The sequence below is a fragment of the Odontesthes bonariensis genome, chromosome 5, assembly GCF_027942865.1.
Source record: "Odontesthes bonariensis isolate fOdoBon6 chromosome 5, fOdoBon6.hap1, whole genome shotgun sequence".
Lineage (NCBI taxonomy): Eukaryota > Metazoa > Chordata > Actinopteri > Atheriniformes > Atherinopsidae > Odontesthes > Odontesthes bonariensis.
Window position 1 is genome coordinate 15,571,108 of NC_134510.1, and position 20,405 is coordinate 15,591,512.

General features: G+C 40.8%; 1 protein-coding gene across 7 annotated transcripts in view; it reads right to left on the reverse strand.

Annotated features, from left to right (window-relative positions):
• trak1a (trafficking protein, kinesin binding 1a) overlaps nucleotides 1-13,899 on the reverse strand; it is a 34,379-nt gene extending 20,480 nt beyond the window's left edge. For 2 of the 7 annotated variants that reach the window (XM_075465029.1, XM_075465028.1), the window contains exons 1-2: nucleotides 13,677-13,899; nucleotides 5,169-5,363 (exon numbers count right to left, since the gene is read on the reverse strand). Coding sequence is in view for 5 of the 7 variants with exons in the window: in XM_075465025.1 (XP_075321140.1) it covers nucleotides 5,169-5,363; nucleotides 8,691-8,694 (199 nt within the window). In the remaining 2 variants the exon portion in view is untranslated. Of the gene's footprint in view, nucleotides 1-2,180; nucleotides 2,957-5,168; nucleotides 5,364-8,690; nucleotides 8,909-13,676 lie in introns of those variants that run through there. The other 5 variants (XM_075465025.1, XM_075465023.1, XM_075465031.1 and 2 more) reach the window with 3 other exon arrangements.
• Between the last annotated feature and the right edge of the window lie 6,506 nt (nucleotides 13,900-20,405).

Genomic DNA, 20,405 nt, shown 5'->3' on the forward strand with positions numbered 1-20,405 from the left:
TGCTGAAGTTTAACAATTCCTATAATTGGTCTAGAAAAGTGATTCCAGCTCAGTACAGGTTTGCATGCTTGAGTAGCTCCACTCAATGGTCCTATGTATGGAATGCTAACAACAAAAGAGCCCTGGACAAACACCAATGAGTGCTTTTTTTTCTTTCCCCATTGCCTTTCTGGTCACATTCACTCTTCACACTCTACTTGTTTTTCCATTCTAGCTCCTATGCACCATTTCACATGACCTCCTAAGTTTTTGTTGACACATTTTGCCATGTATCTTTAAAGGTACTAAAGGATATACACGATGTCCGTTAGATATGAATAAAACCATGTAGACTGGGAAAGAAATACTTCTGTTTTGACAAGTTAACCCTCTGGATTTTTTTCCTCAGTACTCTGTCCTACTTGTGCTCTGTTACTTTGGCCATTTTCTTTTCTTTTGAGGGCCTCTAAAAGTGTATACGAAGGCGTTGCAGGCAGCTATCAATAAAAGTGTCTGGAAGGCCGTGCAAATTATTGGGCTAAATATAAGCCAACCTACTTCCTCATCTCTCCCCTTCATGTCTCAGAATAAAACCAGCTGCCTGCTATTTCTGCCTCTACACTCAGCGAGGCGATTTATCAAAGAATGTCCCATCTTATTGGACAATACGTGGGAAAAGTCAATTCTTCAAAGCCAGAAAAAGAAATCTCATCTGGGTTGGCTGTCAGAGCTGTAAAAACAAACAAACAAACAAAAAAAAACTGTAGATCTTTAAGCTGTGCAGCTCTGATTGGGAAGCTGTCTCAAACTGTTATGTAAGAATCTTTGCAGACACGGGCATTATGTAGCCGACTTGATGTAGTCTGTCACACGCTGCTCTATCCGCCACACATTCACATAAACACAGCACAGCAGATTTTAAATAAGCATCTGCGTGCAGTCAAATGAAAAGCCTTTGTTACAGTTGACAGAATGAAAGCAGGTACGCAGCAAATCGCTTTAGGTGGGAGGAAAATGAGACCAAGGTGAGAGAGAAGAGAAGCAATCATGACCCAGACAAAGACGCCGCTAAAACCTGCCGTTCGTCCCACCTGTCACATGACCAGGTGCCATCGCTCCATGAGTCCTCCACGAGTCACAAGGATGAGTGCTTGCGGATCAATCTGTAAAATTATTACCCATATCAGGTTACATACAGTCGCTGCTGTCGTAACAGACCTCGGTACATTACATAAATACCCCTCGCTGCACCAAAATCTATTATACGAGGCGGAATTTCACAGCACTTTCTTTTCTTTTTAACCTTTTCACATGAGTATTTTTGGGGGGGTGTTTATTTTGTTTTTCAGGTTAAATCTTAAAAACACAGCTTTTTACACATTATACAAGATATGCATATGTGAGCGATTACTTCCCTGTTGGGTTTTTCTACTGTAAAACGTCTGCTTTATCAGTCATGTTGACAACATCTTGTCACATAAATGGTTACTCATTCAACCAGTTAGCTGGTATATGATGTTTTGTAGCAGCTGTGATAATCAGGCTACACATTAGCCTACTGGTCCTCATCCAGGAACAGGAAAGGGAACCACAAGAAAACTACCAACAAACCAACGGCTGCTGCTTGGCTCCGTGTTAGAAGCCACGGTGACCCAGCTGTCACACAGCTTCTGTTACAACACCAACTGCATCCAACAGCCACAGTCTGCTCTCTGTTTTTGATGCTGTTGTCTTTCTCCTTGCTTCAACGTCTACAACGATATTTTCGGAATGAGAATGCACTCAATTCACCTCATTGATGTTACAACACATGAGCTTGTGAACTCTAAACTTGGCTTTCTCCAACATTAACATCCATCAGATTTTTTTCAAACTTCATGGCAAAGAAGTTAATATCTGGTTGTATACGCTGTGCATCAAACAGCACTCTAGTCGTCAGCAAGTCTATGGGGAAAAAAACAAAAAACTTTCTTGTCTGGTTAGCATCAACACATTTTCATCATTTCATTTGTCATTACTTCAAATATAATCCCCACTATAGCTGCCAAGGTAGTAGTAGTCTACGGTTGTTTCCTTTTCAAGTCAACTACTGTGTTTTATGGAAAAAACTATCACTTACTGCCTCCACATTTCCAAAAATACTCTTGACTCTTTGAGAGCTATACGTCACTGCATGAACCTGTACGGAGGTTGGCTCTTACCATCGGTGCACTCTTCATAGTACCAGTCCAGTTCATAGTAGTCAGCCTTGACAAACCTCTGGCCTCGTCTCTTCATCCTCACTGCTCCGTCACACAGATGTACCAATATCGCAGCATATTTCGCCCGAGCGTTTCCTGCACATCCACTGTCCCACCATGGTCAGAGAAAATCACTGGGGTCTAATTAGTTGCAGGTGGTCAGTACCAAGTGCTGCTAACTCAGCATGTTTAGCAGTTACCGGTCGGCACGTGCTTTACGATAAGACCCTTATCATATGTCCTGTCTGTTCCACAGTTATAAACAGCAGCCTGTCAGTACATTATGCTCCATTATTACTGATGTCATTTCAGCTTGTCAGGCCACAGAGTTGTTACTTGCGTCATCAGTTGTCGGAAGGCAAAAAAGAAAAAAAAAGACTTTTGCTTTTATGTCCTTTCTCTACCATGCCAGTAAAATTACCATCTTCTCGGAGTCTGTCCCCATCTTCTACTTTTTCCTGCCCATCAGTTTCCCTCAGTCATTCCAAAGGTTCAAGGCAAACGTGTAAGATTTGATCCCCTTGTATCCACATCCTTCTAAAGCTTCATGTCAGTTTGTCTTCTGCTCCTCCGTCTGTCTCCTTGAGCTGATGTAGGCTTCTTGAGGTCAAAAGGATGACCTTATTCTTCCCGGTTACAGCATTCCTTGCTCTCTGACGGCACCGCCTCCACACATGGAGCACCGCAGCCGTAACAATGACTCAATGAACACAGAAACACGGAGAGCAAGCAGCAGCAGCAGCAGCAGTCACGAGTTTTGCAGCAGAAATGATGCTAATGATGACATCGGCGGAGGGGTGGGCTTGGAGTCAGTCTACAGCCAATGAGAGGGAGCGGTATCCCTAGCATGGTCCCGCCCATAACTGCAAGTCAGCATCCCCCCTCCTCTCCTCTATTTCGTCCCTCTGTGTGGTTGCTATAGCAACAGGCTCAGACTCCAAGGCCTTTCAGCATGTAGAGGGAATCGGTGGGAAAGCAGCGTAGTGTTGGCAGAGGTGACGTGGCGAGCCAAAAATGAACAAACATAATGACCATTCAAGGATTAGTCAGTATGTGGGGAGTTGAAGCATATGAAGCATATGCACAGGAGACAGAAAGCTAATCAGGGCGTCCGCAAAGTCCATCCGATATCAGCAGCAGGAGCAATTCAAACTCAAACCACATAAACTGACACTGCACATTCAACATTAGCTGTAGCTTGGTACATTTTAATGCTCACAGTATGCAGTAAACACAATTCCAGGCAAACTGCAGACAACTGATCAAAGGGAACAGGCTTATTCTGTATTACTTTAATTCTGATGCAGTTGGAAAAAACAACTACTGCTAAAGAAGTGACTGCCCACAGTGTATTGCTAATGAGTCAGAGGGAATATAGCTTTTGCAAATTCTACTTGTGTAACACAGTGAGATTGCATAAACCCCAAATTACATATTAAATAATAGTCTACCCTCTGGAGTGCTAAACATTTCTAATCCCAACCGTTTACATATCAGTATACTGTTTGAATTATGACTAATCCTTTAAAAATACTGCATGTATTCAGCCTTTTAGTAAATAGTTCCACCAAAAGATTAAATCATGACCAAAAAAAATTATTATTATCCTAACATAAGTAGAAATAAAGCAGTTTTATTAAACAATTTTAGTATTCAATCATTATTTTTCTTACATCAACTGCTTCTTATAAAACGACTCATCATCACTGCATAGGAGCTAATATCTCTCATACCACTGACGATGCTCATCACCAGCTAAAATTCCAGTGGGAAAAATCTTCCAATGTGACAAAAAAAACCTTCCAATCCTCAAATTATCTTTGTTTAGTGAGACATGTGGATGTTATGTCATCACAACATGGAGTTGCTTTCGATTGGCCGGCTGCCTCCATGTCATCATCTCCTCAGACATGTCCTTCTCATGCTGCAGGTCACACCGGCGATGTGATGCAACAGCGTGTGCGACACCCTGCGAGTTCGTAGCGCTGGTGAACTATTTTGTGAATGAATATTTCTGCTTAAGATCTGAGCAGAACTGGACTATTCTTTGCATAACTGAATGCCTACATACCACCACCTCTACCACACTTTCTGAGAGCTAGTACCATACTCAAAGACAACTTGAGTTTTATGACTATAAAGCCACGAGTTTGACCTGGCACTGCTCGTATATCACGGCCCCTAAGGGTGCTGATACCCAGGCCATCTGTCTGAAGTAATAATGAGAAGCAACATGCCTCCAGTAAGGGTGAGGATAGCTGGAAAATCACACAGAGAACACAGCAAAAAGGGTGTTTCAAAGCTTCTTATGTTCCATGACCTTGTTGTTGCTTTTTATGATAGCTGTCTATGACTGTTTAGGCCAAAGTGATCGTGTCAGCACAAGGCATAGAGGTGAAGTTCCAGTTCTCAGATGGAGTCCATAAATCAGACGGGTGATCTATTTTTAAACACCATTTTTACCCCGAGTCCCAAGCAGACAAGGATTAGAAATGAATCATTTATAGAGTTAAAAAACACAAATGCCCTTTCCTCAGTTTGTGTGTGTGCAACGTTTGCATGTTTTTTATCTGAGCACGTGAGAGTTTACAAGATTCAGTTGCCTGTGCAAGTGGGTGTGTGTCTGTTTTACAGATAAAATAGATGACAACCACATGGCAGCTTGACATGATGTGCGTGTAAACACAACGCGAGTGCAACAGAGCAAAATATTAACCAGAGTGAGATAAAGACGCGGCGAGTGTCCAGCTGCCACGCCCACACAGCAGAGGACAGATGGCAATCGCAGCCTCTCAGATTAAAGGTCAGGATAAATCTCCCAGCCTCACTCCGACTCCTGGAAGTTCAATCGAGTATCCGATCCATTTTGGAGTGTTCAACAGCAGCAAGGTGCTAAGAGTATAAACATGTATCATAATAGCTTTTGAAAACAGTATGTGATCAACTTACGGAAGTATTTGAGGGTCTCCTCTATCTGTTCAGCAGTCAGGTCAAGGGCAGAGTCGGGCTCCACGAGTGGCGTGTGCAGCCAATCATCTTGCTCATAACCAAAGATGGTGTCGGCCCTCAGCTTGTAGACTGGTAGCTGCTCCTCCAATAAGCTGATAATCTCGAGCTCCGGCAAGTCAGTACTGTTGCAGACATCTGCACAAGGAAAAAGAAAGATGTTGTACTGATGTTGATTCTGTCATTTCAGTCATTAAGCACCTTCTGAGTCAGCTTGATTATCCTGAGATTTGCTACAGCTCATCATGATCACAGGAGAATCCTTCTTGCCAACTTTCCAGCTACAGATTGATTTTAGGAGTCATGACAGTTCGCTACAGAGGGTTCTGTTCATCGGTTGTTTCTGCTGCTCCTGCTACGCTGATCTCTATCAAGTTAGTTTGTGATAGATATCTTTTTAGTCATTCCATCCTTTTCCCCCAAACACCTTTAACCTCCCAGGTAGTTCTGTCACAAATGATCTGACACACCAAGCTGAGTCATGGTAATCCTAAATTCTTAAGTCGAAGCCAACTCGACTGCTTGTTGGTTTCCTTAACCCTTTCAGCTCTTATCATGAAAGCGTTTCTCATTTCTAACCGGGCCTCCTGTAAATTACAAGTAACCCAGAATTTAATGAAGGCTCGTCAACCACCCAAGCACCACACAAATGAAGGTGTAAATAGTGGTCAAACTACCATGGGACAGAGCTCCCTGGTCACAAGACGGTTGTTACAGTTTAGCACAAATGACTCATTTCACTCCTCTTTAAAACTATCTCTTCTTTGTCCAGAACATCTACATTACTGTCCTCTAAAAGTAGTGTCCCTTAGCCTCTGGGTGCATGCGGAAACCGAGTCCTACAACACAATGATGAGTCTACAGGACCCGAAGGTGTATGAGGCCATCTAGTGGCCCACTGAGGAACAAGCTACGCTCTCCAAAATTTGGATGTAATTTAAAAAACAGACCAAGTTAACACTTCTAATTGACACAATCACATCCAGTGTACTGGGCTACATAATGTGACTTATATATTCATTACAGATTGCAACAAAGGCAATTATAATCCTGTTTTGGGGGTTGCAACCTCATTTAAGCACGTTGCTCTATATCGACTCAAAATAAATTAATACAAATGCACTGCAAACCCAACAAGGCACATCATTATTTCCTCGAGACAAATGGAAAATAAACTGCAGTAACGATGTCTCTAGTACGTGTAAAGCTGGCTGCTGTAGCTATGCTCAGGGCTGTTGTACAAACTGCAAGACGATACAAGGGTGATTAAAACAAAGATTGGCACTTCATGACAAATACAAAAGACCTGGATTGATTTAAACATCAACATGTACAGCCAAACGATTTTTTAAACTCTCGGTATTAAGTAGAGACAGCACTATCCTTAAGCTGCAAAACACTGAAACAAACAGAAAGCCATATTGCAGAGTTCTGTGCTATCAAGAGTCGTCCATATGTGACCCCCTCAGAGCAAACACTATGCTCACACACAGAACTCAGGTTTTCGTGACATTTTCCACAGAAATATGGGACAGAGAAGCTCTTGGACTGACAAAACTAACATAGGCAAAGAGTGAGAATTAACACAGTAGAAATAAGGTCCTTTGTTTTACTGCTCTGTTGCCCCACTGTCTGTCTGTGTATGACTCCCTGACAATGCCATCTCTTACAGTTTGCTAATCCAGACTGAAAGACTGACTGTGCTGAAAAGGGGAAACGCACACACACACACGCGCACACACACACACACACACACACACACACACACACACACACACACACACACAGGGGCAGCAGCTGGTGAATCATTCAGCAAGCAGTCGGTGGAATTCCAACACAGTACTGAGTTACCACTACGGCCATAACAAAACAAACATTTTACCATTAACTGGATTTCATACTCAGTTGTGCCACCTCAGAAAACTTCTTAAGAGTCTTGTTGTCGTCTTATTTGTCTAATCGTTTGGGTGGAAAACCAACTGCTCTGGTTGCTTCCAAAAACATACAGCTGAGAGGGAGACTGTCAGCTCCTTTGCATTTGATATCCCTGATCTGAATCCTACCTTATGTCATCCAAACTAACTTGGAAAAATAAATAACATTCGAGAAAACTGCATTCTGCTGAATATGCTACTAATCAATATTCAAATACTTCCTCTCTTCGCCATATAGTTGCTTGGTCTGCAGCTCCTAAAAAGAGAGCCAACAGGCCATTTTGAGGAGAACAACAAAAACCCTAAACCTATCTATACCACAGGCAGACCAAATGTTAGTTTTTGTCAGTGTCTTTGTCTGTAAGATATATAGAAGTGGCCTATAAATGTATTCCTATATCTGGCTCGCATTGTGTGGAAGCTGTTTTTTTTTACTGCTCTGAAATGGAACCTCTGCCACTAAATGGGCTATAAATAGTGGAACAAAAGTTCATTAGGTCTATTCAGAGTAACCAGGCAGCCTGTGATGATTCGGAGTGCGTGACTTTCACTCGTGAATCCAATTCGATCACCTAAATTTTCCACAGCAACAACAACATCTTGCACGGAATCATTTTAGACTCTTTATGTCATGTTAGAGTTTTAAAATGGGCCTGGAATAAGCAATTCAGGTCTTTGAATGGTCAGGATCGCTTGGTGCTATTGATCTATAACTGAGATCATTTTAAGTTCAAGGCCAATATTCAAATGTAAATAAAGACTGGCAGAAAAAAAACAAAAACATGAGCACTCTGGACTTGCTAACATTAGTAGCCAGAAAAGTTCAAGTTCAAATGCAAAAATAGGCCACTAGAAGTCATTCCCACCGCAGGATGTGTTCACACATCGTGGCAGACCGAGTTTTGTGACAGTAAAGCAAAAAAAATTTTTTTTTAAATGGTTATACAATTGTTATACAATATTGTCTTATTCTTCTTAATCAGATGAACTCCACAAGCACATTCACTAATATGAACCCAAATTATGTAACTGAAGAGAGAAAGTACACAGTACAAGCATGTGAGCCTGTCTCCAACCAGCCACATGGTATTGGTGTCAGATTTCTGAACCAGCTGAAGAAGACTTCTGAAATGTTGCTTGAGAACGATCTGAATCTGCAGTGTTAAAGTTCAACATGGCTGCCTCCTGTTAACCACCACAGCGCAGTTTACAGTAATTGTGGCAAATCTCCTTTAAAGTCTGAATCTTTAAGGTTTTTTGTGGTTTTGAGACCTCTCAGGAATCTCAAAGACAAGCTTGAAAAATAAAGTAAGTCTTTACATACTAAACAAATCAAAGCCTTCAGGGTACACTGACAACACAAGCCTGAAGGGGCGAAAAAAGAAAAGAAAAAAAACACTCGTCGACAGTCGGAAAGAGAAAAAACAAACATAAGGATGATATGCAGTGAGTGAAGCTTTTCTCAGCCTGACCGAAGCTTTACCGAACCGAGCTGAATTAGCCAAAAAAACATTTTGCACAGTGTACTCACTCATGGTGCCTGGAGCCCGACAACCACCAACTCCCCTGCCCTCCAATCACATTTTCCTCTAATCCAGGAGGGGGCAAGGTCACAAAAAGTAAAACAGAGAAGACAGAGAGAGAGAGAAAGAGAGAAAGAGCTGAGGGGGGTGGTGAGAAACAGGAAGAGCAAGAGAGAGGGTCCTAAAAGTTTTAGAGGACAGCACCGGGTGTGCAAGACAAAAAGAGGAAGGGAGGAAAAAAGGGAGGGAGGAGTGAAGAGGAGAGAGACCCGAGCCAAACTGGTCCGTCATGCTTCACATGACGATAACCACATGGACCGCCCCACGCTTGCCCTCTTGCTCTTTCTCTCCGTCTGACAGCCAACAAACTCAGCGGGACACTTCCTACGAGTCCAGCGAATCACACCCACCCTCTCTGTCTATTCTGATCCTGTCCAAACACACTGTGGGTTACAGCAGGTCTGACACTGTTCACACAGCTTCGTTGTTTTGACGGTTAAGCTGCTCGAGCTCTTGTGTTAAACTCAAACACAAAGAGACGATGCATCAAATATGTGGAAGACGGAGGCTTCAAAAGGCGTTAAAATGCCATTTACCCTCGGTGTGACGAAAGCACACTCTGAGCCAGTGTTTAACTGCCAGTGCAACAGGTCAGTGGAAGATTTTTCCCGGCGACAGCGGTAATCGTAGCCTGCGCAACAGAAGCAAAGCTGCTCCAGAAAGACTGCCAAAACTCTGCATTTTTCCATGAAAGCCCACAAATCCCAGCATTTGGAGCTGAATGACACTGGGTGTGATTTCATGCGTTTCTAAGCTTATTCACGATAGTCTTAGAAGCACACGAATAGCTCCAGTAATCGCTTTAGAATGACTAGTTACTAAATTTCCTGTTCATTTTTCAGCAGTTAGGATGTTTCAAAAGCAGTTTAGGCACAATGGGGAGCACAAATGAGCTGAAATATGTAATACGCTTCTGCTGGAGCTGCAGCACAGGTCTGTCCAGTATTAGACTGGGGAACAAGCGGCTGCTGGTCCAACAAGATGCAAATATATATCAGGTGGGAGGTTGTACCAAAGTGTTCAGATGTCATACCCAAAATACTGTATCAATAAAATAATTAAGAAACGATAGCAAACCCCCCCAAAATATCAGATGTTCTCATCACTTAAAGTACAACTGTACTGTCATAATCTAAAAATGTTGTTAATTTTTTTCAAATGACTCAGACTTAAAGGGATATTTGTGTTTTTATTCTCAGTTTGATGAAAACAGGGAAAAATTCTGATAGGAGTGCTAAGCTAACAAACTAATCAGAAGGAGGCCACATATGAGATTATTCTCACCATGTCAAACAGCTCAAACCTCAGAAATTTCATAGAGCCTAGAACAAATGTTGCATTGAATTTTAAACTGTGCCACTTTTGTATCAGACTGTAGTTTCAGTTGTCCCTATTTTCTAAACCAAAGAACATCCGTGTTGCTACAAACGCTTGAATGCATGGGGCTGCCGAGGCATCATACAGTGCTCAGCTGTGACTGAAGTGGAATGTAACATCAGGACCAGGAAACAATCGGTGCTGTGTGGAGAAATGGACTTGATGGGACATGTCTACTTATCAGATACTGCAACGTCACACAAAACATTGCGACCCTTGAAAAATTAAGCAAGAAAAACAAATGGAGAAAAGCGAGCTCTTGGTTGTTCATTCTGTTTGAAGGTCACGTGAATGTGGCCCAATTGTTGCAAACCAAGTCATGACAGCCACAGTTTCATAAAAAGTCAGGTACAGAAATACATCAGAATCATTTCAAGCCCAAGGCCACAAAGCTTGTTGCTACAGCACACACACTTCAGTCATTACGCTCACTCAATAAAGTTAATTCAACTGTTAGGCTTTATCTCAGGACACAAAGCTTTTGAGCACTGTTGTGTCTCTGCTCTGTGTAAGGTCACTGGAACAGTGAGCCAAACATTACAGCACAGTGGTTGCGTTAGCACGTTGCGACTGGATCGCAGGCAGGGAGCATATTCGGCTGTTTGGACTCAACAGTACTTGTCCACTTACGTAACATTATCAGTGTCTCCCTCAAGTTCTCCGTACCCCATTTCCCCGTGCAGGGCAACCCAGTCCTAAATGTGCTCAACTCTTTACATCCCAGCTGGCTGGTAACCACAGAGAAATAGCCTCATACCCAGTAAGCACTCCATGGCAACAGGCTGGCCTATTCAACTCATTGTGTTCATTCATGCTCCAGACTCAGTGTCTGCTCAGAGAGAGTAGTTCAAAAGACAGACAGAGTGACAGCAAGCGTGGAACAAGAGGAAATGAAATGACAAGAGACAACTAAAACTATCAACGTTTTATTTGTTCAGTTAGAGTATGAACTCATAAACTCTTTGTTATGTTGATCCATTCATACCAGCAGATGGCAGCACTGACCCAGCCTGTTTGGGATATTTCAACATCTGATTTTACAGAACTCTTTGGTTGCCTATATGTTTGCAGCAAGGAGTTAATGTGCCTGAAATTCAGTTTACAAACAAGAGACAATCTTAACACCATCGCCATGAGACAAATCTAATACAACAACCAACACGTGAATATGAAAGAGTTCAGTGCGTGTGATGGAGAAAAGTAAAGCAGTTTGAAGTAAAAATTCTATTCAAATAAGCTTTGCAGCGCTACCTTTACTGAATAAATTATACACTACAGTGTACTCCTTTTATTTTCTCTAAATCTTTGCTTGAGCATGGCTAGACAGGCTGTAAACAAGCGTCCATCCTTTACAGCACAAAGCCATTAGGCCATAAAGCTTGAATGCAGCCTATTCATGTATCTCCCTTAGGAGCTTTGAAAGGGAAATGTGGGGTTTTGGGTTTTTATTTTTTTCCAATCTTTTTTTCCTTCTCAAACTATTAACAGAAGGAAAAGGCTAAAACCTAAAATGAAAAAGACAACGGCTGCTCAATGGTTAATATTTCATATTCAGTTTAAGGCTGTGTATGTGGTTTCTATGTCCATGACTGGGACCTGATTGGGATTCATGTAATCAGGTGTTGGACACTCTCGGACTGCAGATGACAAATAATGCTTAGGTTTTAGAGAAGCCTTTTTAAAGGGTGTCTTGGGCCTGGGCCTCACAAACCCATGCATAAGATTTAGTGACATATTTCCTGAAAAAGCCCTCATGTTCATGAACCTTAAAGCCTTTGAGTGTTTTTGAAATCGATTCGCTTAAAACTAATAAAATACTGAAGCTGCAGCCGCAGCAATACATAACAAATACAGGATCGACAAGAGCTCAACACAGCCTGTGCGATCCCTGACTTTAGTTGTCATGAATGATCTAAGATGCTTTGTTTGTTTCCATCTGGTGAACTGACAAAAATCCAAAAAAAAGAGTTCAGCTGTAAGTGCTTGTCTGTATGTATGCATTAGCCCTGTGACAGAGTGTATGCATCTGGATGTACAATCCTCCAGTCCTGCAGGACGCTGAGATAAACTAAAAAGATGGATGGATGGAAGTAGAGCGAGATCTGCCAATGCAACGGTGAAAAACTCCAACGGTATCCCAGGTTCCTTAATGCTGTTCTTGGAGGCTGTTACTGTGTGCGGAAGGGACATTGCTTTTCAGATAATACCAGGAACTGAGCTCATGCACAAGGTCGGGAGGGAGGGTCTTTTCCTGTTTGTATGTAAAGAAAAGAGGCATGGACTCAATCACTGCTGACCTCTTCTCATCTTTTGGTGGGACTGTGTTCATCTCCCTCCCCTCACCTGACTGTCCACCTCAGGCTATTTTAAGCTCCAGTTAACTCATTGGCTGCCAGCCATTTTCAGTGCAGAGACACCCATACTGCCAAGTGTTTTACAGTATTTTGACTGATTTTCCAAGACCCACAGAAAAGTGTGTCTTATGACTATGTACTCACCGAAATTACCAAAAGAAAGAGTAGAGTCTCTTCTTTGATCAGGAAAAAAAAGTTTGTTTCTACCATTTTCAGTCCTTTAGTAATAGACAGTAGAACATAGGTTGGTTTCACCAAAAACAGCTGTTTGACCCAAAAAAAAAAAATGGAGAAAACGAGCTCTTTTTTTTTTTTGTGCAAAGTGGCACTGCTGCCACCTTGCGGGTAATTTTGCCAGTATATTCTCTGTTTAGTGTTTACAAGCCTAAGATTTAGTGACGAACTCCGCTAGATTGTTCCCCAGCCCGCTCCGTTAAAAAACGCAATTGACGTCTATAGACGTCTTTGGCAGTCAGCGTTTTTTTTTTAAATTGACGTCTATAGACGTCAATGGCACCGAAAGAGTTAAACAAAACAGATTAGCTGTGTTGCACATCAAAACAATTGGGTGTCATCACAAGATATACTGGAGGAGAAGGTGAGCTGGACCTATTTACTTCAGCTGTCAAAAAATTCTAACAGTAAAAAAAAAGGAATGATTATTTTATGTGATATAATGTCATTTAAAAGAGTGATCATCAGGCCTCAAATGTAAAAAGGAAGGTGAAAGGCCACTGCATGGATCAATTCTGACCACTACAGACATGTCCATCTGCCTTGTGGGAGTGAAGGATGGGGGGTGGAAATGAGAAAAGTGAAGTTGAGTGTAAGAGCGGAGACACTGGGAGTTCTTCTCTTTCACACGCTGGTTTCTACACATAGCTGAGGTTCCCTGGAGCTGCTTCAGTGACAGGATGTGACATTAGACGGGGGTCACAGAAAGGGACAGATTCTCATTACTCCATATGCCTGATTCTCACACACACACACAACATGTTCTTCAGCATGCATTGTTCGCTCAATCTTAATCCAAAATTAAATTGAGGGCTGGTATAAGTGTAGAATTGCACTTGGGGATATAATAAGGTGTATAACTTCTGTAACATGGTAAGGCTGCCAAATGGACTTTCAAAACAGAGTGTTTTTGACAGATTTTTTTTGACAAGATCTACCTCTTGTTATAACATATGCATGCAACATTACCAGTAATGGTTTCAGCATCTCTGCAGGTGGCCGTGAACGTCTGAAGTGCGGCCGGCAGACTCGCCTCACTGACATACTCCTCCTCCTCTGTCTCCTTCCTGGCGAATCGGAGCTCTGGGCTGCGGAGCTTTAGGATGTTTATGTGTTCGGGGGACTGTTCGGGGGGCCGGGCAGAGGAGCAGGAACGGGTGTGGGGAGTCTGAGTCCTCGGGTCCAGCTTGACGCAGAGGGGTTACCGATTTAAAACAGGACTAGCCATGGACAAAGCCCGGATCTACTAAAAGAGAGATCGGACAAAGTCAAACTGGATTGGCCTAAAATGCATCACTGGAGTGGACAGGACACAAGTGATCAGCATGTCTCACCAGAACAGGACAGATGGGACAGACGCCAAACCAGAAACACTCACTTTGGTGTACGGAGGCTTTTTTTTATTCCCTGCAACCTGAAAGAGAAATGAGAAGTGACAACATTGTTAATATGCACATATTTCCCTAATCCCAACCCACAGGAAGGCACATGAATGATTTAGAATATTTCTGTTAAATAGAACCCAGTCATTCATACATTTGTATTCAACCCGTGAAGATTACTTTATTCTGTGAAAACATGTTGCTGCTGTATATTTTTCCAAAAGTCCTCCACGTCTTTTTCCTCACTCATACTTGGGCGAGTAGTAGTATTTATAGATGTGGTTTCACTCTCAGCTGCACGGTGGGTAACTGGCTCACAAACAGAACACATGCTCAGACGTGGATCATTTTAGACATGACTTCATGTCACACTATGTTATCAGCCGATTAGGTATACCTGTTTAATATAATTTAACACCCAAGTAAACAAACTTATAGTAGGTGTTTGTTGATACCTGGCCAGAATGCTTGTGATTCTACAAATCATTTTACAGCAATAATCTATATGAACTATTATTGGATTAGAGTTAAAGAGGTTTTTATGATATTTAGGCACACATACGGGAGGTTTACACTATCAGAAAGCCTCTCAATATAAATGCAGCAACAACAAAAAAGTTTTACTTTTTGTTTTGTTAAATTATATAATTCAAACATAGCAGAGGGAGCTCCAACAGCAAATGAGTGCAGAACACCCTGCAAGTGTTACCAGGCATATCTTTTACCCACATCTTCACAGATAATCAAGTCAATTAAGACAATAAAGCTCATGTACAAAACATAGGGCACCACTGAAAAGTCTTTTCTTTTTAATCTAATTCAAAAATGTTTAATGTATAGTTAAGGGAAACATGAAAGGAGGAAGTTGTAAGGACTTCAGAGAGGATGACAGGACTGCAACCAGAACCCATCTGCACAAACTGTGATGCGTACAGATGCGCCAAATATATTTATATACATATATATATATATATATACGTAGATTAATTTGTCTAATATGTTCTTAAAGGGATGTTTTGTAGAAGCTATGTTGAATATATTATAAGTGATGTAAAGTAATATTAAAGGGTGCAAGTTGCATGTCAAGTGTTGTGACATGGTACAAAGAATGTATTTTTTACTCTGCCCTCCAACTCACCACCCTTCCACTTCAACAGGACTTAGTGGCTTGCTAAAGAAACTTATAGCTCACATTTACAAACAACTGACTTGGGCATTTTGATAGGAGGACTTAATCTAGATGAATTCCAGCTAGTATATCTGATGAAAATAATTAAGGGCATTTAATGTTGCAAGAAAAAGCCAGAAAGGAATATCTCTTCTCCTCTCATGAGGCTTTTTTCTATTCTCTAGACCTTACTCCTTCACCTGTAAACTGCCAACAAAACAGAGGATATCTACCCAACCTCAAGGACGGAAGATCAAGGACTGAGTTGCAATGAGTGAGGATACATTGCTATATCCCTTGTCCAAGTTTTTCCTGTACATGTGATACAAATAATATGGAATATAAAAAAGGGGTCTTTACAATTATGTCATGCTGTGAATTGGATTAACATTTTAATAAAAAGTTGTCATGAACATAAAATACATATAATAAAGCTTTGCCACTATATTAAAATGCATTCCGACTAAAATGACAGCTTGGCTCATGTTAATAAAACCCTATTCCCTCGACATCTTTCTTCTGAGTGCCCTACTCGTTGCCTCCTCCTTCATTATATCCTTTAGCATAGGAAACACTGGACCATTCTTTATTCCCTTATTTCATTTTTTAAGTTTTATATCCTCAATTTGCTCTCCTTGACTCTTCTCCTATAGCATCCCGGAGGGAAGGACCAAGATGCTAGGAGAGGAGTCAGAGGAAATCGAGGATATACAAATTCAGCCCTGGAACTACTTTCCAGTGCATTACGACAATTTGACCTGCTCATGACTATCGCTACCATGGCTACCTCTTAGATACTTCTGGGTGATTTCACTCAGTTAAGAGCCTTCAGAACAAAAGAAGACAATTCCACGGGACCCCTGCTGCTTTTAGGCCACCGGGGGATGCAAAGAGGCGTAAGAAGACTAAACAATGAACTTTGTTCTCTCAAAATGGTTTTAAAAAAAGTGTTCCAGGGCTCGCGTGTTCATTTTCACTACAATCAAGTCTGATTTAAACGCAGTGATGCCTCCTTTTGTGTATTGCTTTTAGATTCCAGACATTAACCTTTAAATAATCTCACTCATAGGTGTTGAAATCAATCTTTATCTTTTCAATTTATGAAAACATTTTTCTTAAGTTGAACTACTTGCTCATGAACTCTCGCTTTCACAAAGAGATGAACCCCCCCCCTCCATCTTTACTTCAGAAAGCTCCAGCCTCTCTTTAATATTGTAATAATGTCACTGACTTGTTCTTTATTAACTTTCTAAATTACAGCATCTGACCTCTTTCTGAAATAAGAAAAGCTGGCTTCAAGGCAAAAGAGCATAAAAACAGTCACATAAATCATAGAATTCTGCTGGCTGCGCAGAAGATTTTTTTCTTATACCAACCATTTGAAACACACATACACACCCATAACACTCCTTTATTTCAACCACATACAATTTTCTATTTCTCACCATCTGTCCTTTTCTTCCAGAGTTTCCTCTGACACATATTTAGTCATATCAAATGGAACATTGTGGAGAGTAGGAATTAGGTCATAGATTTCCATTATTTAGGAGCAAAAGACATCCAAATGCCCAAACACTGTTGCCAATGACGACAAAATACACAGTTGCCGCAAAACACAAGCCAGGCAACAGTTTCTGCTGCACGTCAGGAATGGAGTCATTTCTTTTTATAGGAAAAAAGATACTTTTTTTTTTTTTTTTGTAAGTAGGTACCATACAGAAAGCGTTAACATATCTGGAAACTAGCTTTTTGTGATAGTACAGTAGCCTTTTGTACTAGAAGAATTGTTGTCTTTCAAATTGATTGAACCATTTCAAGGCTGGCGACCAGAATGAAGGGTGTGTCATTATTATTCAGTCTATATGTAACCAAACAGTAGTGTACCAACTTAGAGGTAATTTGCATGAGGGTCAACAATACCAGGATCTACTAAATTATGTCCATAATATTCCCTCAGAGTGGGAATAACAAGGCTGGGTGGAGTTTAAAGGAAGTGGAGGATTTCAAAGTGCTGATGGAGCCGGTGCTCAAGGACACAATAGTAACTGCAGGACAAGGTGCGGTCCTCCACTTTCTTTCTTTCCTTTTTTTTTTTTTTTTAAATGTAAAGAAAATAAAGTTTAACATAAATGAGGCAGGGGTTGTCTTTGTTTCTTTGTTTTTGATGAACAGTGCATGATATCTACAGCTGATTTCTTTGTCTTGAAATCTGAAAACACCGTCCGTGAATAGAAATGCATTTTTAAGTCACCTGAATGGGATCCAGAAACACCAGTTCTTAGTCAGTTCTTAGTTCAAAAGCCAGCAGAGCATTAGTGGCAATGGGCTCATCTGGAAAAGCACTTTTAGTCCTAAAAGGTATATACAGGTTTTAGATCTACATATGCTCTCATCCAGATGAGGTCTTTTTCAGGGCAGGCCTTGCATGTTTCAGCAGGACAATGTTAAATCACATTCTGCATCCATTGTAACAGCACGGCTTCATAGTAGAAGACTATAGGTGCTGAAGACCTTTCTCCAATTGAAAACACTTCTGCATCATGAAATGCAAAAAGAGAGAAGCTGGAATATCAGACTAGAATAGAAGAACATTCCTCTCCCAGAAGTCCAGAAACTGGTCTCTTCAGTTCCCATACTTTAAATAAGAAGGGATGCAACACACTGGTAAACATGGCCCCGTCCCAATTTTTTTTTACATGTGTTGCTGCTATCAAATTTAAGGTGAGACAATGTTTCTCATGAAGTATTAAGTACGAAGTGTCTCATTTTCAAAACGTTATGTTTTCCATTACATTTTGACTAAAATATTAGTTTAAAATCACTGCATTTTACTTACATTTACATTAGCATTCCAATATGACCTATAGTGCGGTTGTATAATGCTATAAAAATGCTAAAAGCCGCATCGGTTTGATTTTTGCTTGTACACGATAAGCAGTATTTTATGAATCAATTGTCATACAGCCTCTGTCCTCCAATGTAAATGGAATAAAAGTTTCCGTCCACTGATAGTCAAATGCAGACACTATATGGTAATGATGGTATACTTACATAGGCTACATATGAGGTTCTGTGCCACTCTGACAAGGAAACAGAAGTCAAGCCATAAATAGGTGATTCACCCTCTTTAAGCTGATACTAAATCTGCTCTTCCTCTAAGCAAATTCCCTGCAGGAATCATAATTCATACAAAAATTTAGAATAATCAAATCTATAGACACTGGCTGCCAACAAGAATATATGTGAAGACTCTTGAGGGTATTATCTTTTTAATCTACTGCCAATGGGCTCTCTTTTTGGTAACAATACAAATTATTCTTAATGACCCTCTAAAGTACCTAATATCATTAATGTACAGACAATTCCTTTTCAGTCCATCCTGTCTTGAAGAAGAAGAAGAAAAACAGATGATTGGTTGGTGCATTCTGTTGATCATGTACTCCTGACTGTACTTGAAGCCCCCAACAATAAGGACAATGCAACACAAACCACAAATATTCATTCTCAGTTCCTTAAAGAAACCAGAGCTGCCCCACCCAAACCTGTCAGAAACACTGAATTTTTTCCAGTCTTTACGGAATGAGTCAAAGGGCACCTCGGTGGATTAACTGTTTCAGTGATGCAAGTTATCCTCCTTAAGAACATGAACAACATTAAAAAAAAAGAAAAACAACACACCCACTCACACAGAAAAGTGCCAATATCTACTACATGCTAATGTCAAACATTCTCAAGAGAAACTCCTCACCACAATCGTGTGCTCAGTACATGTCTGTGTGCACCGGATACCTGTCATCAACTCTTTTGTGACGTGCAAGTATCCCACAAAGTAACAGTACTTCTCCTAGAGTACTACAGTACTAATTAGGTAAGAAAAGCAAAAGATTTCATTAATGAGATGAAATACATGATCAGAATAACACTGATCACAACATGAAGAACAAAACAAGGATATGCAGACACCAAACTATCAGTTTGCCTAAAAGGTTTATAACTTTAGCCTGTCTGCTGTTAAGCACCCAAACAGTCGATACACTGATTTGCAATACACGCTTCTGCAGCACTTTTTAGCAGCTGAGCACTCAGATTTGTCCTTGCTGGAGGGCATTTTCTTAGTTTCAATAAGAGATCATGTGGAGCACTTTGACTAGGAGTAGTGCACTTGTTAGTGCTTTAAAATGTACTGTGTGCATGCTTGTGTCCTGCCTAATGGAAATCTAAGCTGATATGGTGATGGACAACTAGTCTCGGTGATCATATGTCTGGTAGCATGGGACTGTACCCACACATTGTGACTGGCAAGTCTACAAAGTGGAGCTTTAACACAGGAAACACTGAACACCAGAAACAACTTCCTGTTAATGTTCTTTGCCAAGAAACATTTAAAGAGGCTGATTTAAACCTCCAGAAATATGTCAGTCTGCCCTAAGAAAATAAAAGTGTCTCCATAACAGAGCAATATAACAATTTTATTTTTTTATTTATTTATTTTTTTTTAAAGGCCAACATATGTAAAAATCCCTGCCATGTAGTACCTGTTGAAGCTGACAAAAAACAGGACTCTAAAAAGTTTACACAAAGGCTTCAGTTTGGTCTCAAGTGTATTTTAATTCCCTCTTCAGCAGCTAAACTTTCATCCACAAGGTCCCCCACCTCCATTTGAAAGTCCACCATAATGTCACCACCTTCCTGTCTGTGTGCACAATAGATTTTAGTTGTTGAAATAAACTATTGGATTCAGATTGAAATGTCCTCAACAATTATGGTACTTCTATGTTCCCTTAAAAGACGTGTAAGTATCGTTTTACATGATAACTTGCCAAAAACAGAACCTCTAAAGAAAGTAAAACTTATGTTATTGCTTTTTATACTCTGCGTTTGGAGAAAAGTGTTTTAAATTATTTAAATTCCAAAGCAGCTCTTTCAGTCATCCACTTTATGATTGATGGGTGCAATCAATGCCTGTTACCCCGAGGATAACCAGAGAGACAGTCTGATCAATGAAAAACTGATTAAATCAACAACGGAAAATAATAACTCAGCGATGATAATGGTAATAAAGTGTCAACTCAACATTCTGTTATTTTCACTTCACATGTCAACAGAGGGCTGCACGGTGGTGTGTTGGTTAGCACCGTCGCCTCACAG